Below are 27931 nucleotides of genomic sequence, written 5' to 3'. Positions count from 1 at the left end.
CCTTGGCTCAGGGGTCATTGACAGGCTCAGGCCTCCCTCTGGAACCTTCCTCCAGGGGTAACTTCTGGCTGAAGGTGGGGCCAGGAAAACCCCGTGGGGCCCAAGCACTGCTCTGAGGGGCTGTCACAGGGTCCCCTCCAGCTGCACAGCTAGGCCAGGGCTGCCATCACAAGGGATGGCCGGAGGGTCTCCAACAACGACCTCTGTGAGGGGCCCAGGTGTCCTCAAGCAGGGAGGACAGCTGAGGCCTCAGCTCCCGGCCCCTCCCCCAGGCTGGGCCAGGACCCGGACCCCTAAGGACCAGTAGGGGCTGCAGCAGAGAGCGAGGGGAAAGGAAGCAGAGAGAAGGCGCCGGTACCTACGAGAAGGCTGTGCTGGCTCGATTTACCTGGAACACTTCGGTCTGACCGGGCTGCTGGTGGGGATGCTGCTCACCGCTCTGCTGACCGTGGTGCTGGCTTTGCCACTGCGACCAGACTTCCGACGGCCGCCCTTGGAACTGCCCGCTACTCTGTCCACTCTCGGCTGAAAGACCCGACGTACAGGACACCGCCTTTAACAGCCGTGTCGTGGCCCCGTGAGACCGAGAGCCACGGCAGCCCAGCGCGCCCCACACTTGTGAATGGCACGCTCCATCGGGGCGGCGGGACAGTGTGTGCACGGCCCCCCGCGTGCTTGTGTGCTCGCACGGACCGACGGGTTACAGGTCACCTTTGCACCACACGGCTAGGGGGTGAGACTGAAGCGGGAGCTCCCTGTCAAGGGGTGCAGGCACGTGGTGGGGGGCGCTCTCCCAGAGCGCACCTGCCGGGGGCCGGGGGCTCGAAGCTTTGGAGCCCTGGCGCCCTGGGTGGGCTCACACGGAGCTTGGGCGGGACGTGTCTGGGGGGCCTTGAGTGTGGGCGGAGACAAGCCCTCCACGCAGTACCCCTGCAGGCCCCGGGAGGGAAGGCCTCTCTGCCCCTCCACACCCCTCGTCCCCAGGCTGCTCTCTGCAGGAGCCTGACTCGGCCAGAGGAGGAGGTCACCTCAGCGTGCCCTGAGCTCTGCCACCCTCACAGGTTTCGGATAACTTGCTGAGGCCACACGTGGCATTCCACGAGGGCCTTCCACAGGCGCCCAGAGCCACGGCCTCTCCTCTTGCCTCCGAGGGTTTCTTAGTCCCAGATGGCTTGAGGCCAAAGGCATCGGGGCTCAGACACGAAGCGCTTCCTTGTAGGAATGAGCCCGTTAACGTGTAAGGACGGTGGCCTGGAACCCAGTAGGAAACAGGGGCACAAACCTGTCTAAACCATTTTAAAGTTTCAGCCTAAGAGGATGAGCTATCCGGAGGCTCAGCCAGAAAAACTCAGGAACGTCTCTGCTCTTCCCAACAGCTCTGGTGCTCCCTGCGGGCCATCCTCCTCCCTGAGGACGGGTGCTGGGCTCCGGAGCTGAGGCCACTAAGTGTTCAGGGAGAGCCCCAGCCTCCCCCTCTGTCTCCGTCTCTGTCTGTCTGTCTTACACACACATATCTGACACACGACCCGAGACACGAAAGTTATAACGAAACACCTACGTTCTCCCTAAGGCCTCCCGATGGGTGCTTCCCGCACTCCAGATGGTAACAGCTGGGAGGAGGCCTCCTACAATCAGACAGGGGCGTGACGCCCTGCTTCCGGATCAGGGATTAAATTTGACGGTGCTCACGGGACTCTGCTGTTTAAGAAAAATGCATCTTCTCCTCACGCTCACGAGATCCTGAGGCCAGGGGACTTCTTGCAAAGCAGCGTGTCTGTGGGCCGGTTTGGGCATCCAAACGTCTAGAACAGGCCTGGCCCACGCAGCAGTGCCGGGGGCAGGGGTGCAGTGAGGAGGCCGCCTGAGGCACAGGCCGGCCCACCTGCTGTACAGGGGAGCGTGGAGGGGCCCGGTCACCTTTGCAGGAGGCGATGGCGGGGCAGTCCAGGGGAGCTGTCATAACGGACCTGGCAGGGGGCGGGGGGGGGGATGACCACTGCTCAGGAGGCCACGCGCGGCCCCCGCCGGCCACAACAATGACTCCTTGCTGGGGTCTTGCCCGTCAGGAATTAATTCCCTCCACTTTCCCTTCCAGCTATGGCCACCACTGAGTCCCCCTGATTCATACGCTGGGGTCCTGGGCTCTGGCCCCAACCCAGGCTTGGTGCAGGTGTGCACACAGGCGGGAGAGGGGGACAGTGCCTCCAGGGGAGCTCATGGCATGGCGGGGGAAGGGGAAAGGCAGCGCCACATGGGCGGGAGCCACTGTGACCCGGGAGAGTGGCGAAAGTGCCAACTCTTAGGGGGACACCTAACTTGTCCTGGAAGTCGAGGAGCCCAGTAGGGGACAGTCAGCAGCTGAGCGGGTGCAGGGCTGAGGGTCCAAGTGTGACGGGCTGAGAGCGAGCCACGGCGCGGGTGTCCCACTGTGAGGGTGGCAGGAACCCGGGGTTCCCAGGCATGTGGAGGAGTGGCCTGCACACGCCTGCGTGTTCGGGAACACGGCCATCCAGGGCTGAGAGGCAAGGAAGGAACAGGTCAGGAGGAGGCCGCTGCGGGGATGTCCGCACGGCACACGGTGCCTGAGTCCTGGGGCGCAGGGTGGCAGGAGGACCTGACAGAGCCAGCGGACGGCCAGGAGCCGTGTGGTCCATGTGGTCCGCGTGTGGTCAGCGTGTGGTCCAAGTCTCCCCTGGTCGGATGTGCACCGTCTGCTTCTCTAGGCTCCAGGCCTGGGGCCACAGCCAAGTCTCTAAGAACTGCCCGGCATCCCCGTGCCTAAAGCCAGCATCTCCCCTCTCCGGACCGTCCCCGTGGGGAAAGCCCAGCTAAGGACACTCAGGTCCAGCCCACGGCCCTGAACATCGCATCTCCGGGCCTGTCCGCTTCCCTCCATCCCGGGCCAGCAGTTGTCTCCGGAATCCACAGCTCCCCCTCATCTTCCTAAAACTGCGCCAAACTAGCCCAGCCCGCCAGGGTCCCGAGAGCCTGTGTAGCCCCACTTCTGCTTTGCACCCACCCTGCCCCCCGCCACCCCTTCCCGGGTGGCCCGCCTGCCCCCAGCCACGGACCCCCTCTGCGCCTGGAGGGTTCTGCCTGCGTCCAGAGCCCCACTGGATGCGAGCTTCCCAAACCCACTCTCCACCTGCGTGGCCTTGTGTCCTCTCAACCCCTACTTCTGCTCCCACGGATGCTTCCCTGCATTCATCGGCGTGAAACCGGGGAAGGGAACACACGTTCCCATGTCAGTCAGTCTCAGGGACTGCCGGAGACCCTGCAGGCAGTGGGGCCGAAGCCTGGAGAAAGATGGGCTCATTCGTACTCATCACACACGCACGCTTGCACAATCAATTCTTAAACTTCCGGGAAAGGACAGGCTCTTCTTAAATGTTTGCAGTAGAGGGGCGCCTGGGTGGCTCAGTGGGTTAAGCCTCTGCCTTCGGCTCAGGTCATGATCCCAGAGGCTTGGGATCGAGTCCTGCATCGGGCTCTCTGCTCAGCAGGGAGCCTGCTTCTCCTCATCTCTCTCTGTCTGCCTCTCTGCCTACTTGTGATCTCTCTCTCTGTCAAATAAATAAATATAAAACCTTTAAAAAAAAAACGTTTGCAGTAGAAAAACCACTCAACGGGATCGCTTCGGGAATGGCAGAAGGAGCCGAGGAAGGAGGGACGCGGAACTTCTGGAAACAGGTGTGTGCTGGGCTTTGACCTTATCTCATTTCCTCTTCCCGCTGACGCTGAGACGGCCGCATTCCCCACCGCTTCCAGACAAGGAACTGAAGCTTCCGGAAATCTGCCCACTCGTTCCACCTGAAATGCCGGAGCCCCCTTGGAACCGAGGTCTCTCTGACACAGGGCTCGTGTGCGTTCACTTGGGACACTGAGAGTTTATATCCGATGCCCACCAAGCCCCAGACACGGAGCAGAGAGCCTCGGCCACGGGGGCGACCAAGCCCAGCTCTGCAGGGGCAGCAGACGAGGGTCCGAGTCATCAGGATGGCTCCGAGCACAGCAAGGGGGTGCAGGCTGCATGGGGGGACAGGGAAGCGGATGTCACAGCTGATGGTCTTCCTCGGGAAGCCGCCTCCCGGGCCGTGACCAGCGGGCTGCGTTCACACCGTCAGACGGGAGGGTCCTGGGGAGGCCATTCTTCTGGCCCCTGTTACGGAATCTGCGTAGCTCTCAGCCGCACGCGTGACCTCCGCACTCACAGAACAGCAGTGACTATGACACACAGCACCGGGTGCTCTCAGCCCAGACCTCGGCCGGCGGAGCCACACCACCCGACCACAGACCGATGCTGAGGAGGTTAGAAATGTGGCCTGCACCCACCATGTGTCTACAAGCCACTTCCTGGAAAAAACCCCAGGGGTCACCGACATCCTCGGACGCCGTGTTGTTCCGGAAGCTGTGTGCGTACAGCTGCAAACTGTGAGCTGGGCTCCAGCCATTCTGTCTTTGCTCTGCCGGCTTCCTGAGCCCAGTCCGGGCTGCTGTGGCCTCGGCTGGACATGGGGACCCGTCAGCCCCCTGGCCCAAGCAGAGCATGCGCAGCGTTGCCACCGTCAGGGCCAAATGGGTGGCCTTTCGGACCAGACTTCAGAACCCGGAGAAGCGTGTGGGTTCCTGGTTGTAGCAGGAAGGGACGACATCTTCCTCCTGAGACAGTCCTTCGGCGTCCGAGGCCGTCAGGTCACTTGCTGACGGTTTCCCAGAGAGCTTCCCCTGAGGATCCCAGAGCTTCTGGAACTGCTGCTCAGAGGCCCTCTGCGGCCGGAGGGGGGCATGGTGGGTCTACCCAGGGTGACCCTGCCGTGCAGGGGACACGTCTAGAGACACCTCTCGTGGTCATAAATGCAGGGGGGCGGGTAGGGGGAGGCTGGGGACGCAGCTGAACAGCCACACGAACAAGGTAGCTCCTGAGAGAGAATTACGTGGCTCAAATCGTCCACAGCACTGACGCTGGGAGGCCTCATGGACAGAGTCAGCCAAGAGCATCCAAGTGCCAGCTTGTTCTAGAAATGCCTCCGGGTTGGGGGGCTCCTGTAGGTCATGCCAAGGACACGTTTCCCATGCTTTCTGCCCAAGACTTCATTCTTCGTCGGTAACTGGGAGCGGTGGGAAGGTCTCTGATTCCCTAAATTACTGTGAGAAGGCACACGGCTGAGTCGAGGCAGGACCTGGGGGTTCGGGGTGTGGTGTCTGCAAATGTTCCAGGTCACGGAAATGCCAACCCCTCCCCCACCGCGCCTGCCCGGCCCCGTCCCTCATTTTTCATCCCCCTTCCCGCTGCAAACATCTTCAGATTCTTGTGGAAGGACACGTTCTCTCCGTCTTCCTCTCGGAAGCAGGCGTGCAGACGGACAGGCCTCCTTCCGGGAAGGCCGGTGACGTGACCGACGCATTTCTTGAGCCTCAGAAGTGACGCTCACACTCACGCCGTCGTGTTATCTGCTGTGACCCGAGAGGATCTGCACGGACTCGTGCCGGGCATGTGCGGGGTGGGTCAGCTGCCCCTTCCTAAACTGGGACACGCGGAGGGCAGGAAGCAATGGCTTGTCCCTGCCTGCCCGGCCTCTGTGTCTGGACGCGCACGGGTGAGGCGGTCACGTCATCTAGACCCCGGGCGAGTCCGAGGAGGAGCGCCTGGTCTGCCCCGGCCCCTTGGGCCACTTTCCCTGAGCAGCCGTGTGCTTGGCCCCTGCATTTCCCCAAGACACACGGACGCATTGGCAGGCAGGTGGTGGAGATGGAGACGTTGCCGTCCAGGGACCTCAGGTCTCAGGGCTCAGCACGTGCTGTGGGTTTACTGCCCCTTCGCGCTGCCTTGTGGGGTAGCTGCCGCATGCAGGAATCACATCTCCCCCACCCACTGGGCGAGGTTAGGCTCTATCCACAGAAGGTGCTGGAGAGACCCGCAGGCACTGAGGAAGGGGCTTCTCTCCTGGTTCAGATGTTTCTCTGTCTGCAGCGCGGGGACTGGCGGCGTGCAGGAGTCCTAGCGGCAGCTCCTGTGGGCTCCGGTCTGCGTTCTCCCTCCGGGGAGCGACCAGCCGAGGCCCCCAGCCCCTGTCCAGTCCACTTACTGCCACGAGGCTCTGTCCCCCGCACAGACACACCTTTGGGGAGGTGGAACCTCCAGGCTTGGAGCAGGAAGCTGCCACACAGGTTCACCAGCCTGTCCTCGCCAGGGCGTGCCGGCAACCCCATTAGCTAAGGGTCATTGTAGGAAGCGCCCCGAGCCACAATGACAGGAGTGGTGTCTGTGTCCTGTCTGCGCCCGGTTGGCCGCACCCTCCCCACCCAGCTGTTAGGAAGCCAACATCTGCACTTGTCAGCCCCTCAGTGAAGCGTTCTAGTCCTGCTTCCAGGCTCTCCCCATCAAATGAGGTAAGACCCATGGTGAGCCGAAACCGGAATCAGGACTGGAAACGCAAATGCATCAGTCGCACAGCTCGGGGTCCAACCACAGCCCCGAAATGGCGGGAGGGCTTTGGTCTGACTCCTGGAAGCCAGGGGAGCGAAAGGAGCCTGTGGCTCACGGAAGGAGCTGGAACAAGGAGGCCGGATTCCTCATTCAAGGAGGGAACCCCATACACCGGCCACCTCGAGGAGCCCCTGCAGAAGCCCCGGCACGGCCTGTTCCCCCTGATGTCAGTTACCGGGGCCCGCACTAGGTGATCGTCGGCTCCCCAGCTCTCCCAGACTCCCGCCCGTGAGACAGGGCCGTCGGGGCTCCGGAATCCGGCCCAGGACAGCTCGCTGAGCTGGGTACTGTGGGGGGTTGGGGGGCTGGGCCTGCGCACCCTCTGGGCCTGACCAGTAGGTCCCACGGCACCGCCATCTCGCCCGTACCCTTGGAGGGGGCACTTGGGTCCCATGCACGGCAAGGTGAGAGTCCCCTGCCCACATGAGCGCGGCTGGCGGGTCCACGGGCTTGTGTTCACTCAATGGCTGGCACCATCAGCAGGTGCCTCTGTCTCTTCCCCACCCACCCCTTCTTTACCGCTGTCTTCCCTGCACCCTCCCACTGGCTCGGGAGCACGTCCTTGTTCATGAACCACAGGCACACTCTCTTCTCTCTGACCTGACCAAAGCCTGCCCTCCATGCCTGCCTCCACAGATCCCATTTCCCTGGAGCCCCTTGGAGTTGAGGCTGTTTGTTTTCCACTGGCCGCACGTCCCATGCACGGCCCGCCCTACCCTCTGGGCCCCTCTACACCACCGTCCCCTCCTCTGCTGGGGCCTCCTGCCACTGACCCACAGCTGTCCTTGGGGAGACATGTCCATGCCCACCAGGACTGGTCCACCCTATGCTCCTCCCCCGCTCCCTGACCTCTTCTCTAGGGCCTGGTTTCCAAACATGGGTGACCACTTCCTCTTGCCCTGCTGGGTCAAGGTCAACAAGGGAGGGATTGATGGTGAGCCCGCAGGAGCCCTGTCCGTGGTCTCTGTGCACTCACGCAGTGGGGCCCAGCCCCTCATTGGTATGAATCAAGAAACCTCCACCTAAGTCCCATGTGCCCCTAATGACGGATCAGAGGACAAGGGCAGGCAGAGTCTGGAGACAAGGGCATTGTGACCTCTATCTGACCTCACCATGCCTCAGTTTATCTATCTGTGAAATGGGAGACATCAGGCATCTCCGTGAGAGTTATGGGAATTCAAATGTGCCTGTGCCGAGCAGGTAGTGAGCGTCTGGTAAGTGCCAGCCGTGGTCCTAACTGTCGGTGGGGTCCTGTGAGTGCAGGGCAGCCAGGAGCGAATGGGGACGTGGCCACTGTAGCCGGATGGGGACCCTCTCCCATCGACAGCCGAGGCAAAGACCAGGGGTAGGGGCTCCCTGGAGGCCAGCAGCTTCCAGAGTCCAGAGGTTTCTGAGTTGAGTATCCAGCAGGCTAGAACGAGCTAGAGGCCGGGGACCCTTCCCTCCAGAAACAGGGACCATGTGGCTGAGTTCCCATTGGGGGACAATACTCAGGCTTGGCTTGAGGCCGAGCAGGAGAACCTGTTCTGTGTGTGTACGAACAGGGGCAAGGCTGGCGAGGGTTCAGGAAGTGCTGTGTCCGGGGCGGGACAGGGAGTGGGCAGCGGTGGACACAGCGGCTCCCCTGGGGCTGACTTGCCAGGTGGAAACCCGGGTATGTGGGCTCAGCCCCATGCTCGCCTGAGGGCGTCCATCCTGCAGAGAGACGCCCCGTGAGCCTCACAGGTAGGTCACGGTGGCCGCGCTGAGAGAGGATGGGCCCCAGCTCAGGAAGCTCAGGGCGCCTGGCAGCCCCTCCCAATCGAGGTGGGGCCCGGGCCCAGCAGACCCACATGGAAGCAGCACCACGGGAAGCGGCACCACGGGGAGCTGCCACTGAACCCCTATGGCCTGAGGTTCTGTGAAGCTGGGAGAGGAGCTCTGACACGGGATGGGATCCTTCCCGGGACCTTCAGCAGAGAGAGTGAACTTCCTCGCCAAGGGCCATAAAGGGTAAAACAGCACTTTGGCACATAGGACTATAGTCCCAGAGCCTTGAAAATGACAAAGTCGCCTCACACAGCTGAGACCCAAGCCCCCAGCGTCCGAGGAACACCACGGCACCTGGAAACCCCCAGGCATGGTCCCCGGGTTCTGGGAACTCAGGGCTCAGTCCCCCGAACTCAGGACGTTCAGAAAGCATTTCTGTCGGCTCTCCCGGGGAGTCCTGCCCTCGTTCCCAACCTACCAAACCCTGGCGTCCGGTTGGCGAGACTGGAGTAGGCGTTCCCGCTGGGCGAGGAGGTAGCTGGGCTGGAGAGGGGGCTGTAGGAGGACGGGTCCGCCGGGTAGGTGTGGCTCGTGCCAATCCCAAAGGGAGATGACTGAGTCTTGCCGGACTGGGAAGGGATTTGCTATAATCAGGACACAGCAAAGAGAAGGGAAGCATCACCAGCAGGCCTCTGGCCCGGTCCCCAGGCCGCACGGGCTGATGGCAACTCCCCATGGCTCTCCTGCCCACCTGGGTCCAAACCTGGTGTCAGCCCAGCATGTGCAGGTCCAGAAACTGGGGCAGGTCTGGGTGAAGTCACCCCCCATCCTACAAGGATGGGGGTCCTACGGCTTTTGCTGATGGGGGCCTGGTACTACAAACACATGGAGAAGTCCCCTGGGCCACCAGATGCCCGTGTCACAGTGCCTACCAGGGAGCGGTGTGTGTCCCGGGGCTGGGGGTCCTCACGCGCTCCGGCTGGGGCAGACGGGGTTCCAGAGTGGTGAGGGGGCTCGTTCCTCACAGAGCGTCTGTGGATCTGCCCCTTTCCCCAGCTTCCCGTCCACGGCAGCACTCAGGCCGCAGAAAGCACACGGGACTCTGCTGTTGGGCCCCTCAGGGGAGGGGAGGGGGCTGGTACTCAGAGCGCTAACCTGTGTCGGAGCTGGGAGCCGAAGGAAGTCGGTCCCGGGTGCTCTGACCCGCCTGGGCCTGGGAACATCTCCCTCCCCGGAGCCCGTACCTGTCCGGGAAAGGGCGGCCGGCTCCCTGTCCAGGCCACCTGACTCTGGTTCAGTTGGCGGGAGATCTGGGACATGTTCTGGCCGGTCGACGAGGAGGACTGGATGTCATTCACGCCGGGCACATGGACCACGGAAGAGCTGGAAGGGATGAAACCGCGTTCGTCCCGAGGAGACGCCTCACCCCCAACGCGGGCCCCCCGGGGGCACCCCTGTTCGCTCGCAGCAGCCACCTCTGTCCGTCCATCTCTCTAGCACAGAACACGCCGGGACAAGGTGGCCCACGCATGGCCAGCCCCCTGGTGCTCCTCCTCCCCCCTGGGACCCTCTCTGTGTCACCTCTGTGGCCTGCCTTGTGCTCCCCCCGGGCCCTGGGCCCCACTCTCTCCTCCAGGCCGCCACCCCATGTGTCTCCGAATGAGAAGCTCCTTAGCGTGAAAATCAGCCTCAGTGAGGACCCAGTGCCCTGTGCACTGGTTAATTCGTTCCCGTGGGGCACCTACAGGCTCTGGACTGTGGGACTGGGCTGCAGGCTATCAAGGGGTTGGTCTTGAATAGGACAGCCTCTCAGGGGACGCCCCACCCGGAGGACGCTGTGGGGAGCCGGCCTCCCACCCTCCCACGTCTCCCATGTTCTCTGGTTGGTACGGGGCACTGGCTGGTGAGTCCCAGGTGCCTCTGTGTCTGGCCCCCTGCAGGTGCCACCTCCGGGTGCCGTCTGGGCTCCCAGGCCAGCGGCACACCCCGCCACCCGCAGCGTTTTCCAGCCATGGTGATGATACAGGATCCAACAACACGCGCAATAAAGGGGGAAGGTGGGAGCTTCTGTTTGGCTTCATGCCCTTCGTCCTGGAGCAGCTCAGGGCGGGACAGCGCTGCGGGCCCAGGAGGGAGCCAAGGGTGGGGGACCGGGCTGACCGCCGGTGTGGGTTTCAAAGAAAGGCAGTGTACGGGCCGGCACAGAAGAGTGGGTACGGTCTTACTGCGTGTGTTATCATACTTATTCTGTGCTCTCTGGTCCCTCGTGAGATAGGGGCACTCCAAGTGTGTCTGTGCCTCCTTGTCCCAGCCATCCCCCAAGCGGACAGCATTCCTCCTGCCACCACCCCCTCCCTCAACATAAGGGCCCTTCCCCACCCTCCCTCCTGATGAGCCGATGGCCTTGGAAAGCCTCTACTGATTCCTGTTCTCTATGGGTCGGGGGTCTCTCCCCACTCGTTCAGCCCTCCTGTCCTCCCAGGGCACTGATGGACGAGGGCCGGACCCTGTGCCCAGCAAGCCCATGCCTGGCACTCCCCAGAACCCCCAGGGATGCCTGCCTCAGTGCACACAGGCTGGGTCATGGCTGCCAGGCCCACAGCAGGGCTCAGCGTGAGGACGCACTCAGGGGCCTGCGGTGACACCACTCTGCCAGAGCTCAGGGCGACTGACTTCCGACTGCCACATCCATCCCACACCCTTCCCACTCCCGCCAGCCCGGGCCCCTCAGATTTACAGGAAATCCGGCTCATGACCCAGGCCTAGCAGCTCACAGACGTCCATCTCTCCCTCCCTCCACCCACCCTTCCTTCCCTCCCTCCCTCCTTCCTTCCTTCGACCCGTCCATCCATCTCTCCCTCTTTCCCTCTCTCCCTCCATCCGTCCTTCCCTCCCGTCCTTCCCTCCCGCCCTTCCACAGACGAGCAGTGAGAGAGGCTTTCCTGATGCCGGACTGTGGGCAGGGGCAGCCGTCCCAACTCCTTCCCCGCACAGCCAGCTGGCCACAAGCCGGCCTCTCCTCCGTCACTGCCCTCCGACTCCTGTTTCTATGACAACAGCCTCACCCCGGCTCAGCATCTGGAGTGGGACCACGTGTCCTGTGAACCACCTGCACCTCCCTTTCCATGCCACCCCCCGGACCTTCTCCCAGACCCCATTTCCCCAAGCCCCTCTTCCCCTCCAGCTCCCCAGCGTGGCATTCAAGGCCTCCGCAGCCTCCTCCTGCTTTGCCCAGACCCCGAGTCTCTCCCTGCCTGCGGCCTCCCGGGCCTCGTTCAGCGTGTTCTGGAGGAGGTCCCTCTGCGTCCCCAAGTGGCCACGTGACCTTTGCTCCCAGGCTCCGCTCACAGTCGGCCAGGCCTTCCCAGCTCTGTTCCCATCCCCAACGGCCCCCTCCTCATCTCTGGCCTTTGCCCCCTCCCTACTGCCTCCGTCCAGACCGAGGATCTGGCAGCCAGGGTCGGGGTTAGGGTTGGGAGAACCCGATGAGCAGGTGCAGGCTGGTGAGGATGGCATGGCAGCCACTCCCTGGGGGACCCCGCCTTGTCCTGCTGGCCCCAGACCAGAGGTGCTGCCACTGTCCCCAGCCCCTGCCCGGTGCGTACCTGAAGGCCTTCCCGGAGTGCCCCGGGGGGAACGGGCTGCCCTGGGAGTAGATCTGCTGCGTCCCGGCCGCGGGCGCTGAGCTCATCATCTTCTTGTCCGCTAGAAGAGCACAGTGAGGGTCATGCTCAAGGGCTTCTCGTCCTCCAGACCACAGCGTGGGCAGCCAGGGGGCAGGTGTGGGGCTGGGCATCCCCAAGCAGGACAGACCCATCCCGGCTGCCCGTCCATGTGTCCCTGCCCGCCCTCACCTCCGCGCCCTCTGTCTCCCGGGGCCTTCTGTGCACAGGAGGGCGCTGGGCTGTCCTCCGGCACTGAAGCCTGGCCATGCGCCCCAGAAAGCAGGCCCGTTCCAAGACTTGGGAAGATGGAAAGGACCAGTGGACGTTCTTCCTCAGACAGGACTACTGACTCCTTCCACGCCCGTGGAGGACACACGGAACCGTGGCTCGGAGGAGCCATGCCGGAGCTCAGAGCCCAGCTCTGCCCTATGATGGGGCAGGAGGATTGGACATGTTTGTTCTAGAGCCTCTCGCTGCCCTACAGTGTCTAAACTCCTGTGCCCGTTGTTCCCACGACCCCTGACAGCCCACCCACAAGACACAGGAACAAAGGATGTCAACGTTAGTTACGTGGCAAGGATTTGGGGCCTACGCAGACCCCTCGCCTGTACTCGTCTCTGGCTTGGTGGGGGATCCCCCGGGGTGGACACGAGCAGCGATGGACACTCAGGCTCGGGTGCTTGCGGCCGAGGGGACGGCGTCAGTGGTCACGTGCTGAATCTCCCACGTGTGCAAACCTCCCTGTGACGTTTTGTCATACTGAAGCCCCGAGCAGTTTCCCTGGTCCGTTCCCTTTGCTGCGATGACGGCGCCTGGAGGAAACGCCGACAGGGCGGAAGGGCCCGGCCTCTCGGCCTGTGTTTCTGATGTGGTCCGCAGGCCCAAGTCTTGCAGATGAAGACGCAGCTCGAGGTCCCGGGGAGCGGCGCCCGAGGGACTTCTCGTGACTTTTCACTTAAGGTGAGCGATTCTTCTCACGTATTCTGGGTGGTTTGGGTCAACGAGAAGCACATTTTTTCCTAACTGCTCTGAAACATTTGTAGAGCACAAAATTGTGTGTATGGAAAGTCTTGATTTTATTATTCGATCTTCTATAGTTTTCTTCGTGTTGTGACTTTGATCTGCTTGATGTGTTGGAGATGAAGAAGCGACCTTGAGACCTCCCGCCGCAACTTGGTTTTATCGGATTTTCATGTATTTCCAGTTACTCTTTCCCACGTTCCAGGGCTCACGATACACGCACCTCCCCATCAGGTCACAGTGTAGAGCAGACCTGTCACCCATGGCGCTCGGATGACGGTGCCTTCCGGGGTCCACGGGCACCAGGCCCCCCCCCTCCATGCCCCACAGTTCGCGGCATGAGGTTGGACACGGCCCATTTGGCAGCCCGTGCGTGACCCAGGAGCTGCCCGTCGGGTCCTTGGACACCCGTGGATTCTACCATCATGACATTCAGACTTTCTTATGATTTCACTTTTTTCCCGAGTGTTTTGTGATTTGCTAAAAACGTCCTCGTCTTTTCTTGGAAGCGAGACTTCCTCCCTTCTTTTCTCTTCCCTCCTTTCAAGAGTGGCTATTTTTGAACACACGGGAAGCTATGCGGCTCTAGAAATATCAGAGGAAAAAAACATACAAGCCAACGAGAAATTTCTGTTTATGACCCTAACCTAAGATGCGCCCGGGTCTTTGCCGAATCGGTTGGGTTCTCGTTTTTCTGCATCTTCTGTATCTTCTGGCAATTTGCACCCTGGTCGTTGGGGTTCCTGGTGTCCTCTTCGCACTCCTGCTTTCTCAGCCCGCCCCTTCCACCCTCGCATTCTGTGTTCTGATTCACCCCACAGACAAGCCCAGTCCCCGGCAAGCCGTGTGCTTGGGAGGTCTGGGTCGATGGCCCGTGTCCGGGAGCGTTGACCTGTGGCCTCCCATGTGCGGGCGCAGCCTGGCGGCTGGACACGTGGGGGCTCTCCCGTTCTCCTTGTCTGCCAACTCTCCCCCTTCGGTCACCTACATGGGAATGTGTCTTGTCTGTGACACATCACAACTTCATGTGGATTTCCTAGAAACGCTGCAGGGTCTGGTCCGACGCCTCAGGCTTCTCTGGGGGTCAGAGAAGACTTTGAGACATGCTACCATTTGCTCTCTTCTCCGCCAACATCGAGAGTCCCTGATGAAAGCCGGCAGCGTGTCTGGGGGCCGACAGGTCACCACGCCCCACGGGTCAGCACGCGTGGCCCTTGTGGGAGACGGTGCTGCCCCTTCCTTGGCTGCCCAGCGGCTGGTCACAGTGGGAACGACGGCCCCGTTGGCAGCACACGTGCGGACGCCAGGAGGGCTGAGCCTGGTCTTCCTTCGGCTGCGCTCCTCAGTGGATGCCCACTGCACTGCAACTCGCAGAAATTCCTTGACTCCCACAAAACGGGATCCTTCTGCTGAATTTTGGAACGACACAGACCTTTCCAGATTGTGTATTTTGCTGCCTTAATGGTAACCTGACTGGAAGGGGTAAGAGGTGCACGGGCGTCACAGGACAGCTCGGTCCTACGCGCCACTTTCTCCGGCGACGGCGCTGACGGAGGCAGAGGCCACCCGATGACCGCGACTGAGCGGCTGGGCGCCCACGGGCCGTTCGTTTCCAACCCTCGAATGCAGGAGGTGTGCGGTCTGGGGCCCCAGGGAGGGGCGAGTGGGGGGCGAGGGTCCACCGGGCTCCTGTTCTGGGTGCTCTCACACACGGAAAACCCACCCGCGGGGAATTCTCCTGGGGGGAGCACCCCCCGACGGCCCAGCCTCAGCGCCCCGCCCCCCACCCCCGCCAGGCCCCGTGCCATCGGGAAACTTACATGCACTGATCCCTGCAAACATCTCAGCGAACCGGGGGTCCCTTTCCTGGGAGAAGATGGCATCCGCCTTCTCCACGGACTTCCCGGTTTCGTGAACGCCAGCCGGCAGGTTGGGGACGGGAACCTGTTTGCGCATGAAAATACGACCGTGTCCCACGTGTGAGATACAGAACATCACCTTCGTTGGGTCCCCTCCCTCCAGTCTCACTGACATTTCGGGCTGGACAGTTTTACAGGTGGGGGGTGTGGGGACTTTTCTGTTGACAGAGGCCAAGGACAGTCGGGGTGGGGGTGTGAGCTGGAGGTCACGGAAAGGATGACGGGGTCACACCGATCACTTCTAGGGAGATACAGAATAATCACGTACTTTAAAGACCAGGAAACGTGTGGTTTCCCGAGGAGGCCCGCTCTCCGACACAGCAGGAAAGGCAGAGGGAAAAGGAGGGGACAAGGGAGAAGGGAGGGAAACAGCGCAGGGAGAGGGGGACCCAGGGCAGGACCAGGCGTGGGAGCAGATGGGGACTGGACCAAAGCAGGACAGACGGCTGGGCAGTGGAGGGCTGACAGGGTCCGGAGCTGCCTCCACCGGCTTCCTAGTTTGTGAGACGGCGTCCGGAAAGCTACCATGGGCCCGCCATCTCCGTACTGGCCAAAACCTGCCACCCGGGCTTCACGGGTCCTGCCTCCTTCATGGCCCAGTTCTGCAGAAGGGTCACGGGAGACCCCCAGGGGAGCGAGGCCTCTGCACTGAGTGCCTGGACGGAATAGTTGCGCCTGCTTGGCTCGGGGGGCAGTGGGGGAATCAAGCTAAGGGTCGAGCGCCGTCCCGGTCCCTTGGGCTGCAGACAGTTCCCAGGAGCTCACCTGTGATAAGTCGTAGGACGACAGCCCGTCCCGCTGGTGCACTTCCAACTCCGCTTGCTGCTGCTGGAGCTGCCTGAGGGACACGAAGGCAACAGCGTCACCAAGAATGGACGTGGCGACTGTGGGGCAGGACCAGAGTCCGCCCCGAGCCCCACACCACAGAGGAGACACATGATGGACCCTTAGATGGGTTCAGTTTTTATTTACTTTTTTTTATGAAGACTCTTTAATGCCTCAAATCAAGACCCCGGCTCTGTACTGGAGGCTGCCTGCATTTAGGAAATAAATTTTGGTTTATGATTTCTTCGTACGCAGGTAAAAAGACTTCAGGACAAATTCTGATCGACGCAGAAACTCCGGTGACTCTGGACTCCCGCAGCATTACTGTCCCCCACGCAAGAGTGCAGAGGGGCTGCTGGGGCCTGCCCGCCCGTGGGCATGAGTTTACGGACCTGGACCTTGCCCGGCACATGGCACACCCCAAGCTGCTCCTTTGGGGACAGAAAGAGCCTCCTTATAGGAAACGGCTACTTTATGTTTCAGACGATGGAAACCGCGCTCCTTCCAAGGGGCAGCGAGCCCTACAGCAGCTCAGAGCCTAAAAATGGGGCGGGACGACAGCGTCGCTTTCAACTCTAAACACCAATGAGAATGAGAGGCGAATGGCGATCAGCAAAGTACTGACCAACGCCACACACACACCCGTGCCCGGGGCTCAACAGGGAGGACGCAAGGGACCGTGAGAGCATAAACACGCAGGCACAACACAGAGACTGGCTACTCATAGAATCGGTGGGGACAGGAGCCATGTCCACCGTTCGGACAGCGAGTAAGCGCGAGTCTGAGCAAACTCATAGAACAAGTCTTCACCATGAGGCGGGTAAACCATGCTGAGCGCGCTGGCCTGGTGCCGAAAGGCTACGCCCCGCTGGGGAAGTGCGCGGGCTCACGGCCTTCCTGGCATCCCCGGCAGGTCCCATGACACGTCCACTCCTTCCAGGAGTCGCCCTGCTGCTGGGGCTTGTGCAGGGAATGTACCCAGCAGCCAGAGACGAGCATGGTCTACACGGATTCGGCAGTGAGAGGAGAGCGACCGTGTGGACATGTCTGTCGAGTCACTGAGCGCGTGCTCCCAGCTGTCCCATGGCGGCTGCTGCGAGGACCGTCGTGGACACAAGAAGGTATGGTCAGAGCGTGTGGACGAGCTCAGGACAAAATCTGGGTGCTGGGACTATGGCCATGGACAGCACATGGCCCATGTGGTGAACAAAATTTGGAGAACGTCTCTTCCGTGTTCGTGTTAACTGGCCAGACTTTCCTTATCCGTTGTCGCTGTGTGTTTTGAAGCCAGAGCAATCTGTGTGGGTCCCTTCTGAACAGCTGGGAGGTGCGGGTCATCTCCCCCATGCCCGCCCCATGCTCTGAGCCTGGAGGCAGGGGAGGAACCCCTCAAAGATGCCATCCCCTTCGCTGGGGGCCAGAGGCACAGGGGCTGGGGGGGGGGGGCACAGAAAAGGCAAGTCTGCCAGCGAGCCCAGAAGTCAAATGCAGGGAGGGCAGGAGCCAGCAGAGGAGCGTCCCCGCGGAGGGGGTCCTGTGGGGGGTCCTGCTCGGGAGGAGGCCATGTGGTCTGGCCAAGGGGAGCTGCCGACTACAGCAGGCCAGCAGGAAGGACACCTGTGTCCTCTGCACACTTACCCGGGGCCCCTGCTCTCACGGCAACTCTCGCCGGGCTCACATAGGGAGCCCCGAGCCCTCCCTGAGGATGTCTGCCGAACTCCCTTCACAACAGAGCGCCCCGAGGCCTGGAGAAGTGGGATGCGCAGAGAAGCCCCAGTGCTCTGAAGAGGGTTTGGGGCAGTGGCCACCTCATGGCATGGAGGATACCCCACCGGGGTGAGGCAGCCCCAGGGGACCCCCTGTGCTGGCCGGTGACAAGACTGGTGGGACCTGTGGCCGGCCGGGAGCCTGGCCTCAGCGGCAGCTGCGCTCCTCCTGCCCTGGGACAGGGGAGCCCCCAGACTCTCACCCCGCTGCCCCCAGCCAGTCCCTCCAGTGGCTGTACAGCTGGAGGCCCGAGGAGAAGGGGCGCACACCATCCTGTCCACAAAGTTTAACGGCGGCTTGCAGATATCCAGGCGACCTGAGGCTACGGGTGGTGTAGACGGAGCATGCTAGGCTGTGTAGGTCCAGGAGCGGCTGTCCAGCTGGCTGACCACTTCTGCTCCCTGAGCAGAGCAAGAGCCGGTCCACAGCCCCCACCCGAGACAGGGACCGCACGGGCCAGTCTCGGCTTCCCTCCTCTGCTGGGGAGCTCACTGCTTTCCAAGGCGGCCTGCTCCCTCAGGCGGAGCTGATTATGAAAATCTGTGCCGCAAACAGCCGGAATCTACCTCCTGACACTCCCACCACCCGAGAAACACAACATAAGCCGAATTCTGTCCCCGAACTCTTCTCCGGAGGCCAGAGAGAGGGACAGTGTAGACACCACTCACCCCTGCACCGCGCCCTTCACATGTGGCCCCACCGGGAAGACCTCTCAGAAGACGACCTCGCTGGGGGACACCTGACCAGTGTATTTAGATCCAGCCCGGGTGGGCTGTCTGTCCTGGGAAGCTACTGAAACGTCCACACCAGGCTCTGGGGCAGACCCAGAGAAGAGGACAGGATGTGCAGACCCACGTGGTAGGGGTCCTCACGGCGAGGACAATGTCTGGGAGGACAGCTGGCAGGAAGTGTGGTGTGTTGCCCGGGTGTGGGGAGAACAGACGGCTTGTCTCCCACCCTGGGTGCGAAAGCCCAGGGGAAAGGTGAGCCAGGAAACACGGAACGTTCCCGCAGGCCGTCTGCACCCATACCCACAACACCTGGAAACAGGGGCACTAAAAAGAATTTTTAATTGCTATTTCATAAAATTTTAAAAGAATGTAACGATCTGTAGAAAAATTGTAACTTTCTTTCTTTCTTTCCTTATTCTTACTCTAGGGTTTTACTATTTTGGTTACATCCCAAGGGCATCACCTACCATCACTCACTCACGGGGCCCCTGAAGCCTGAGTGCAGAGCTCAGGGCTGGCCCCGGCCACACCGTCCTCTCTCTGCAGCCTGCCCATTTCATGGATGCAGAATGTGGGGCTCAGAGTCCCGAACACATGCCCAGGATGGTGCACGCAGCACTCAGACCCATCTATGGACCCCACACTCAGTCCCACGATGTAACAAGGACCATCACCCAACATCTTCCATTCCAGAGCGGCAGAAGGGAGAGCAGACCTGTGCTCTGGGGTTTCTGTGGGATCAGACCAGTGAATGCCTCTCTCCTTCATAACTTTCCCAGAGCCCAGGCTTCAGCCCACCTGCGTTTGTCCAAGGAACACTGGCCGCTCCTGCCTGTGGCCCAGCCCATGTCCCACCAGGGCACAGACTATCGGGGAATGGGCAAGACCACGGCGTGGGGCTGTGTGCCGGGTGGCCCCGTGTAGGTCTGTGCTGCAGGGAGGAAGGACCCGCATTTCCACTGTGTGCGAGGACACCAGCAAGGGCCATGGGCACGCGGGTGGGAGCTTGCTCTCTGCTCTGTCCCCTTCTGGGCCCAAGGAAGCTCCTTCCAGGGGGAGGTAGGAACCAGGGTCTCTGGCGTGGCCAGCAGGTCCCCAGGGGTCTGACCGTGCCCCTGTGGTCTGGACACAGCCGCCCCATCCGGCTGACTTTGGTCTCGGTGCCCACAATGGCACACCCGTGGAAGAAATGCTGACTCGCAGGCGCCCGTCCTGGGAAGAAGTCTGATGGGCTTCCTTGGACATTTCACGGCAATAGAATAAAAATAAACTTTGGTAGGTCTGCAAATTCCAGGGGGGCAGGGGAGGACGTGGCTGCTCCGAGCTCCACCAACAGCACATGCACGGGACCCCGCGGCCCACCTCCCAGTCTGCTGGGGACGAGAGCCAAGGATCCCACATCAGGGCCATCAGGCCCAGGCTTTCCGTCAGCGTGGCCTCCCTGCGGCAGAGGTGTCCAGGGCTGGCCCAGGTGGCGGGGACAGCCAACGCTCCCCGGACAAAGGGTCTTCCTCAGCCTGAGGAAGAGCGCGACCCGCCACCACGGTGTCAGACGCAGCAGAGACCGCAGCTCTGGGAGAATCGGGATCTGGCGAGGAGCCCTGGGGCTCCCTGAGCCCGACCGACCGGAGTGAGGTTAACCGTGCTCACCACTGACTGAGCGCCGTCTGGATGCCCACCGGCAGGACCCCGAGGACCCGTCCTGGGGTTTGGAGTTGATTCTACAGAGTGGTGGGAGCGCGTGATGGGGACAGCTCCTGGGGCCACGTGGGCTGCTCATCGTGGGCTGGACAGAAGGCAGGGCGAGCTGGTCAGGAAGGGGACAGAGGATCCCTCGACAGGGCGGAGGTCTCCACGGGGCACTGGGGAAGAGGCAGGGGAGGGGGAGATGGCCCAGAGAGGCTCCCAGACAGAAGCTGTGGGGCCCCGTTCTCTGCCAGGTCATCTGCTGCAGGTGCCTGGGAGGCTGGGATGGGGGACAAGTCCCAGGCTGGGGCTTGGTGACCAGGAGAGCGGGCCCGTCCCTGGCTAAGGTCTGCAGAGATGAGGAAGGTCACCCGCTCTCACAGCCCACTCCAGGCTCCAGTCTCCTGCAGTCCTGGGGGAAGGGGGGCAGTGCTGGACTCAGTGGGCCCGCACTGAGTACGTACGGACAGACGGCTGGCGGGGGGCGAGGGACACCACACGACCAGGTGTAGTGGGGGCCTGAGGAAGCACACAGACCAGCACAGAGAGCATCCACGGTCACGAAGACCTACGGTGGCCTTGGAACAAGGCCATCAGGACCTGCCAAGGGAGACGAGCCGGCACCAGCCAGCTGCTAGCTCGCGCGTGTACAGAAGCACCGGCCCCCCGCTCAGAGCCCACGCTGTGTCTCCACAAGACTGACTCGGCCCCAAGCATATGCACCGCACGGACACGGGTGCTGTGAGCAGCAGGCAAGACACCGGGCTGTGCTTTCTGCCCTTCTCCCTCCGACGTCGCGGGAGCCAGCGCACGGGGCTCAGAGACCTTCCTCTCAGCAGCCTCGCACACAGGCTAAGCACGGCACAGTCCGCTCTCCAGGCGGTTCCTTCCACACACTCCTGCCCGATGGCGGCATGCCTTTCTGGCCCCGAGCCCTGAGCACAGACTGACCTTCCTGCGGCAGTGAGTCTGCCTACTGCCGGCCGAGCCCAGCCAACACGTGCTGCAGGCCGCAGGCTCACCTCCTGGTCGTCACTGCCCTCTGCTGCCCACAGCGGATGTCTCCCGCCACCGTCACCAGGAAAAGGTTGCCGTCAGGTCTGAGGGGACGTTCTCATCCCCTCCAACCCCACGGAGCTGCCTGGAGCAGCTGTCCTGAGACACGGGACACAGCCCGTTGGCCCTGGGCCCCTGCCTCAGAGCTCACAGCAGAGCCTCTGCGGTCCCTGAGGAGGATGGTCCCGCCTGTCCTTCTGGGCCCTGGGGCAGCGCTACCCACGGGAAGGCTGAATCGGAGGCTGTGGGCGTACGTGCTCCCTCTCTGGCCCTGCGTCCTCACTGCGTTCCTCTGTCCAGGGAACACGGCCCCTCCCTGGTGGTGGCCGCCCCACGTGTCCTGGAACCTGCCCTGGGTCCGCGTCCTCCCGAGGGGCTCTGAGAGCACTTGTCGCCAAGAGTACCCACCCCGGATGGCTGATGCCCGTACAAACATGGGCTTCAATGAGGATGGGTGGAAAGTAGAACAGAAATGAGAACCCAGGAAGGGGGGCTTCACCCACCCTCTGACCCAAATCAAGAGGACTCTGCCAGATGCCTGGCTAGGATCGGGTCTGAACCCCACGGGGGGCCCAGACGTGCTGCAGAGCTGACTCATGCCCCGGCCAGCCTCGGGTCTGAGAGCAGGGTGCGGGCTGTCCCCATGATGCCGTGGGACTCCTCTCATCACCTGGTGGGGGACAGCCCTCGGCCCCCACAAGCCAGGTAGCGGGCGTTGGCAGCATACAGGTGTGGGGGGACGCGAGGCCACAGGGCGGTGGGTGACGAGGCTGCATCAGAGACCAGGCGGCTCTCATCGACCCCCCCAGCCAGTATGCTGACGTGAGAAGAATGAAGGTTCTAGAACTTCCAGGGCCCCGCGTACTAGACAGGCTTGCCTGTCTGCACGACCAACAGCGGCAGCTGATGTGGCTGCAGGGGGACCGGGACAGAAGGTACCAGCGACCACGTGAGCAGACACTGACCGAGCCAAGCTGGCGTCTTCCCTCCGGGGCTCCCACTGCCCCCACCGGCTGCCCCCAGGCCGGGAGCACACAGTCACCTCAGCCATGAGACCCTGGGGGGGAGACAGGCCCGGGGCTGCAACTGCCTCTCTACTCTCTCAGCAAGGACCCTCCTCCCCACATGGAGGAGGCCGGGGAGTGACAGATCCTGGTCATACCGAGTTTACCACCTAGCTGCAAGTCCCTCTCGGACATGGGGGAAACACAGCCGGATCTGCGGCTGCCGTGCGCACCCGCTCTTCCTACAGCCCAGAACGGCGCGGCTGGAAGACGGAGAAGAGCCACAGTGCCAGGCAGGCCAAGGCAGGAGGAGCAGAGGGACACAAGGGGGTCACGCAGTTTGGGGGAATGACCAGCGATGAGTTGCCCGATTGCTACGGCCACTGGGAAAGCGAGTGAGCAGAGTTGGGGGCCAAGGCCAGGCTGTGAGGGGGACAAGGGGATGGGGCCCCGACAGAGGGCTGGCAAGGCTGGCTGGCAGAGAAAGACTGGAGGGCCAGGGAGACCGGGAGCTCCCCGTTCGGGAAGCCGGAGCCCGTGCCAAGTCTCGAGAGGAGCCCGTGGCAGGGCCCAGAGAGAAGCGTGGCCCACAGGAAAGGGAGGGTGTGCTGGGAGGGCCCGAATGGCTCCAGGGACCCTCATTCCTGCCACCAGGAGGAGGCAGGACGATCTGCCTGGAGCTTGAAGAAGCAAGTGCACGTCCAGAGCCCACAGCGGGTGGGGGCAGCCCGGGAGGGGCGAACCGGGACATGGTGGCAGGCACCACTCTGCACACCGACACGGTTCCTGTCAGCCGCGGCCGGCCCCACACGCCAGGTCCAGCCCCAGGCCCGCCATCCCCCCACACGGCTTCACACGCACCATCTACATGTAGGACCCTAGGCACAGGCTGTTCTCCCCACTTTCCAGACAAGGCAACTGAGCCTTGGACAACACAGCGACCTGTCCAGCGGGGACCGGCATCAAAACCCAGGTCAGCCGTGCCGAGGAGCCTCGCATGAGTGGACCGGACTGTCCAGCTCAGGGCCTTGTGGGCCAGGAGCAGGGCTGAGGCTGAGACACAGGGTGGGACTGCCCGGGGAGGAGGCCGGGTCACACTGAGGGGAACGCCCCAATCCAGGCAGCTGAGAGACACAATGGGGCCAGAGCCCTGAGCAAGCCGGCAAGTTGTGGTCGCCAACCGGGGCACCATCACTGGGACGGCTGTCAGAAGAGAAGGGGAGATGGCAGGGGTGACACCTGTCAGAGTTGGGCGTGGGAAGACACAGGACAGCAATGTCACTGACCCACGTGGGCACAGAGGAACAGTTTGACGGCAGCTCCTCTCATGCCCCGGCACGTGGTGGGGCCCCGACACCAGCTCACGTAGCCTTGGACGTCGTTTTGCCTTTGATCATGCTGGTTCTCTGCCCTTGCGTCCCTCGAGAACAAATCCCGGGAGGAAGGGTGACCTGCCTGTAGCTGGGAGCCTGACCTCCAGCCTCACAGCAGCCCCACGGAAGCGCTGTCACACCCCTTTGCACGGACAGGACAGTGAGCTCTGAGAGGTGACCCGACACACAATTCCGGGTCACAGGAAGCGGGGTCGAGCCTGGAGCCCGGGCTCTGGGTGAACACGCCTGCACACTGGGGAAGTGGTGAGCTGGGACCATGGGGCCTGGAGCCGGAGGAACGCGTGTGGATGACTGAGCAGCAGGGGGCCTGTGTGTCCCTACGTTGCCACCCCCCAGAGTTGCTCCCCGGCCCTGCTTCCAAAGGGCCAAGAAATCAGGCCCTCGCAGCAGGGATGCCTGCAGCCGGAGGGCACCTGGCTCGGCCCTGCTGGGCTCTGCGTGCCGGGGGCAGAGCGAGACCCAGCAAGCAGGACACCTGCATCGAGGCTGGGGGGTGGGGCAGCCATGGGGGCCGTCCCTCAGGCTTGGGAAGCAGGGGCAGGAGCGTGGCAGGGCAAGGGAGGGGAAGCCGTGACGCGGCCCACAGCCCCCCTCTGCCCCAGGCCTGCTCCTCAGGTCCCGCAGGGACCACCGGCTGTGGGGGCGCCGGAGCCCAGGGGAGAGAGAGCTCCAGCCCCGGACTCAGAAAAGGTGCCCAGACCTGGCCGGGGGCGGGGGGTGCACGGCAAGCACGTACTTGACGTTGGTGTTGGTGCAGATGACGTACTCCATCTCGTCGGAGTAGGGGTTCTGGAACGTGAAGCTGCTGGTGCGGATCAGCATCCACTCGCGCGTCTTGGTCCGCAGCCGGTACATGACCGACAGCACCTGCCCCTTGAGCTTCACCACCTGCGGAGACACGGGTGGAAGGAGGTCAGTGCCCGGCGGCGGGCGAAGCCCCTGGGGGCTCAGAACGGGTGCTCGGTGGGGCCGGCAGGACAGGGACAGGGAACGAGCGTGGCTGGGGGCGCTTCTCCATCTCTGGAGCCGCCCTGCACTCTGCCACACGCTCAGCGACACCTGCCTTGTACCCGGATCTCTCAGCTTTTTCAAATGGCTCATGACCCTTTATATGCCGAGTGCCCCCCTCTCCGGCCGGGCGGCTAGGTTGCTCTGGTCTGATATCAGCAGCGCCCTACTCCTCCGCCGCCCACGTTAGGTGTGTGGTTACGTTGTATCGGGGCACTTGCTGCTTCCTACCTCACGTCCATAACCCCGTGTCTATGCCACAGCAGGGCTTCCAAACCGCTTCCCAACGTCCATCCTCACCGGGGTGTGACTGTTTACAAAGGTTTAATACCAAGTCCTAGAGAAAGTAAGTAAGCTGCCCAAGGTCAGACAATGCTGCTGGAAAAGCTGGGAAGGAACCAAGGTCTTGCTTCCAAACTACAATGTGTTTTGCCTGCCCTTGTTCTCCCTGCAGACACACACGATCTGGGCACAAGAAGATGCCAAGCTGTGGGTGTGCACGCGCAGGGGCAGCCGCGGTGTGCACGGTGCACACGCAGGGGCAGCCGGGGTGTGCACGGTGCACGCGCAGGGGCAGCCGGGGTGTGCACGGTGCACGCGCAGGGGCAGCCGGGGTGTGCACGGTGCACGCGCAGGGGCAGCCGGGGTGTGCACGGTGCACGCGCAGGGGCAGCAGGGGTGTGCACGGTGCACGCGCAGGGGCAGCCGGGGTGTGCACGGTGCACGCGCAGGGGCAGCCGCGGTGTGCACGGTGCACGCGCAGGGGCAGCCGGGGTGTGCACGGTGCACGCGCAGGGGCAGCCGCGGTGTGCACGGTGCACGCGCAGGGGCAGCCGCGGTGTGCACGGTGCACGCGCAGGGGCAGCCGGGGTGTGCACGGTGCACGCGCAGGGGCAGCCGCGGTGTGCACGGTGCACGCGCAGGGGCAGCCGCGGTGTGCACGGTGCACGCGCAGGGGCAGCCGCGGTGTGCACGGTGCACGCGCAGGGGCAGCCGGGGTGTGCACGGTGCACGCGCAGGGGCAGCAGGGGTGTGCACGGTGCACGCGCAGGGGCAGCCGGGGTGTGCACGGTGCACGCGCAGGGGCAGCCGCGGTGTGCACGGTGCACGCGCAGGGGCAGCAGGGGTGTGCACGGTGCACGCACAGGGGCAGCAGGGGTGTGCACGGTGCACGCGCAGGCCAGAAGGCACACTCGGCTGGCAGCTCTCCAGGTTGCAGCAGAAACAGGAGCGGCTGCGAATGACTGGTGGGTGGGCGGAGGCTTGGTGTGAACATAGTCCCAGGACAAAGCAAGGCGGCGGTGCTCTCCTCTCTGCAGGCCTGTGTTCTCCAGATCCTGGGGTTGCTCAGGACAGAGAAGGCTCTGGGCTTGGGGCAGCTGGGCTTACTGACTATGACTCCAAAGTATGATCAGAGATAAGAACAGGGCCCTGGCCCCAGAGTCAGGGAGCGCCCGTCCCTCCTCCTTAACTCCGTGACTTGTAGTTTATTTCTGGCTGAATGTCTGTGAACAGCCTAGGGACAGGGACAGGGAGAGACCTCTTGGTCACCTGAGTCCTGTCCCTCTCCTCCTGCCCTCAGCCCCAAGCTCCGCATGAAGGGGGCACATGGAGCACCGTCTCTGAATTCTCGACGGGCCTTCTGGCCCCATGAGCGAGGCTGACACAGCCTGGGCGCCCACCCTCTTTCAGCAGCGCCCCTGGGGAAGCCGGATGGAATGAAACCTGGGGCTTGGACTCCCTGGCAGAGAGCCTGCGTGATAAGGAAGCCACACCAGCGCCCAGAAGGATGTACACGCTGGGTGAGGCGAGGCCCGGAGGCACAGTGGTCCCAGCAGGAAGCTGGCTCTTCCCTCCCAGGACTGGCGCTCCAGGCCACATGCCCCTGAGGTCACCATTTCTGAGGGGGTCCTGTGGGACAAGACACAGGGAAAACCGGTGGTCACCTTGCTCCCTCTGAGACCTGTGTCCTTGGGCTCCCTGAAGATGCCACACACAAGTGTCTGTCCTCACAGAACACTTGAGACAGTGGGGGACCCCTTAGCTTCCAAGCGGCAGACACTTGCCAAGGCGCCATCTGTGCATGAAGCTGGGCCCTCGGGCGGGAGAAGGAGCAGCGGGAGGGAGCAGCAGCCCCGCACCCTCCCGGGGCCCGGTTCCGGCTAAGTGCGTGACCCAGGTCACCTCGTGTGGGCCTCCCTAGGGCACTGTGCACATCTGGCATCTGAGCCCCGATGGAGTTAAACGTGCCACCAAGGCCTCCTGACTAAGCCGTGCCCAAGGCAGGACCAGGATCTGAATCGCCTGACCCCACGGCCCACCATCTCCAGGTGCACCTTCAGCCGAGGAGGAGCCCAGACACAGCAGGCCAAGCCCCAGCTCAGAGCCACACCATCAAGAGGACACCGTGGGGTCCAGAGAGGGTTCCTCAGGGAGGGGGCGGAAGTCCCCAGAGGGCAGGGAGGTGGGGACGTGGTCGGCGAGTGAGGCTCCCTGGCAGGAGGCACATGCTCTGTGCACGGGAACCCAGGGCGTGCGGAGGCCGGAGGCTCGGGTGGGGCAGGGCCACACCGGGGTCCCTGCATCGTGCCCTCCTGGGTCTGGGTCTCTCTGGGTCCCACCCTTCCACGTGGCCGCCAAGAGAAATGCAAGCCAGCGGGGGTCCGGGAGTGAGCCAAGGGCAGACTCGTGTCCCCCGCGTGGGCACAGGCCACCCCACCCAACCCAAATTCCTCAGGAACTTGACGGCACTCTGAGGGTCTCATGTCTGGGCCACGCAAATGCTCTGGTTTCAATCCAAAGAGTTCCAAGGCTGACTCCGGGCTGACGCGGGCTGACATGGGCTGACTCCGGGCTGACATGGGCTGACATGGTCTGACGCGGGCTGACACGGGCTGACACAGCTCCCTCGGCGCTTGGCAAAAACAAGCCACTTCCCTCTATCAACATTTGTCCCCCAGTGGCTGGGGCCCAAAGAACACACATGAGGGGCTGAGGCTGGTGCTCCAGGATGTCTCTGTGGCCGCCTGGCCCCCGCCCACTGAGCGCTGCGACCACGGGGGCCCCCGGCTCTCAGGCGCGGCTCCAGCTTCGTGTCCTGTCTGCCGTGGGCTAGTCGTACCCTGGGGTGAGAGGTCTGTGAGCCGGCGCCATGGGATCGGGGGTAACGTTCCTCCTGTTTCTGTCCAGAACCACCCAGCTTCTGCTGGCATCGCTGTGTGGTCCGGCGGAGAGGCCTGTGTGCTCGGCGACAGGAGAACGTGCTGGAAGCAGGCAGCTCCGGCCCTCGCTCTGTTAATGCCCTGCTGAGGGTCTCGGGGCAGGTGACCAAAGCTCTCTGCGTCCCACTGTCCACCGTGAAGAGTGGGGCTGACAACAGATGGTGAGCGCAGAGGACCACGTGAGACCGTGTGCGACCAGGGGTCTGCCTGGTCACTGACCGCGGAGGGACGCCCATTGCTGTCAGAGCTTCATTCCCACAGACCCAGAAGAGGGAAGCCGGCCCAGGCCACCATGTAGCAAAATCTCCACTCACTGGCAAAGATGAGGCATGAAGGACACACTCTGGCCATGCTTCACGGTTCTCCATTCACACTGTTCCAGAATGAAAGTCGCCAACC

The 27931-nt window shown here is 62.8% G+C and overlaps 1 protein-coding gene across 6 annotated transcripts in view; it reads right to left on the bottom strand.

Moving 5' to 3' along the window:
- The window catches only part of ARNT2 (aryl hydrocarbon receptor nuclear translocator 2), a 145274-nt gene that overhangs the window by 5108 nt on the left and 112235 nt on the right, over positions 1 to 27931 (bottom strand). For 3 of the 6 annotated variants that reach the window (XM_047736227.1, XM_047736231.1, XM_047736230.1), the window contains exons 12-18: positions 24040 to 24191; positions 15606 to 15678; positions 14742 to 14865; positions 11842 to 11941; positions 9481 to 9619; positions 8715 to 8880; positions 389 to 525 (exon numbers count right to left, since the gene is read on the bottom strand). In XM_047736227.1, coding sequence (XP_047592183.1) covers positions 389 to 525; positions 8715 to 8880; positions 9481 to 9619; positions 11842 to 11941; positions 14742 to 14865; positions 15606 to 15678; positions 24040 to 24191 — 891 coding nt within the window. Of the gene's footprint in view, positions 1 to 358; positions 526 to 8714; positions 8881 to 9480; positions 9620 to 11841; positions 11942 to 14741; positions 14866 to 15605; positions 15679 to 24039; positions 24192 to 27931 lie in introns of all 6 variants that reach the window. The other 3 variants (XM_047736232.1, XM_047736233.1, XM_047736229.1) reach the window with 3 other exon arrangements.

The sequence above is a fragment of the Lutra lutra genome, chromosome 7 (genome assembly GCF_902655055.1).
Source record: "Lutra lutra chromosome 7, mLutLut1.2, whole genome shotgun sequence".
Taxonomy (NCBI): domain Eukaryota; kingdom Metazoa; phylum Chordata; class Mammalia; order Carnivora; family Mustelidae; genus Lutra; species Lutra lutra.
The sequence above is the reverse complement of the archived record's forward strand: the minus strand, read 5'-3'. Positions and strand labels throughout refer to the sequence as shown.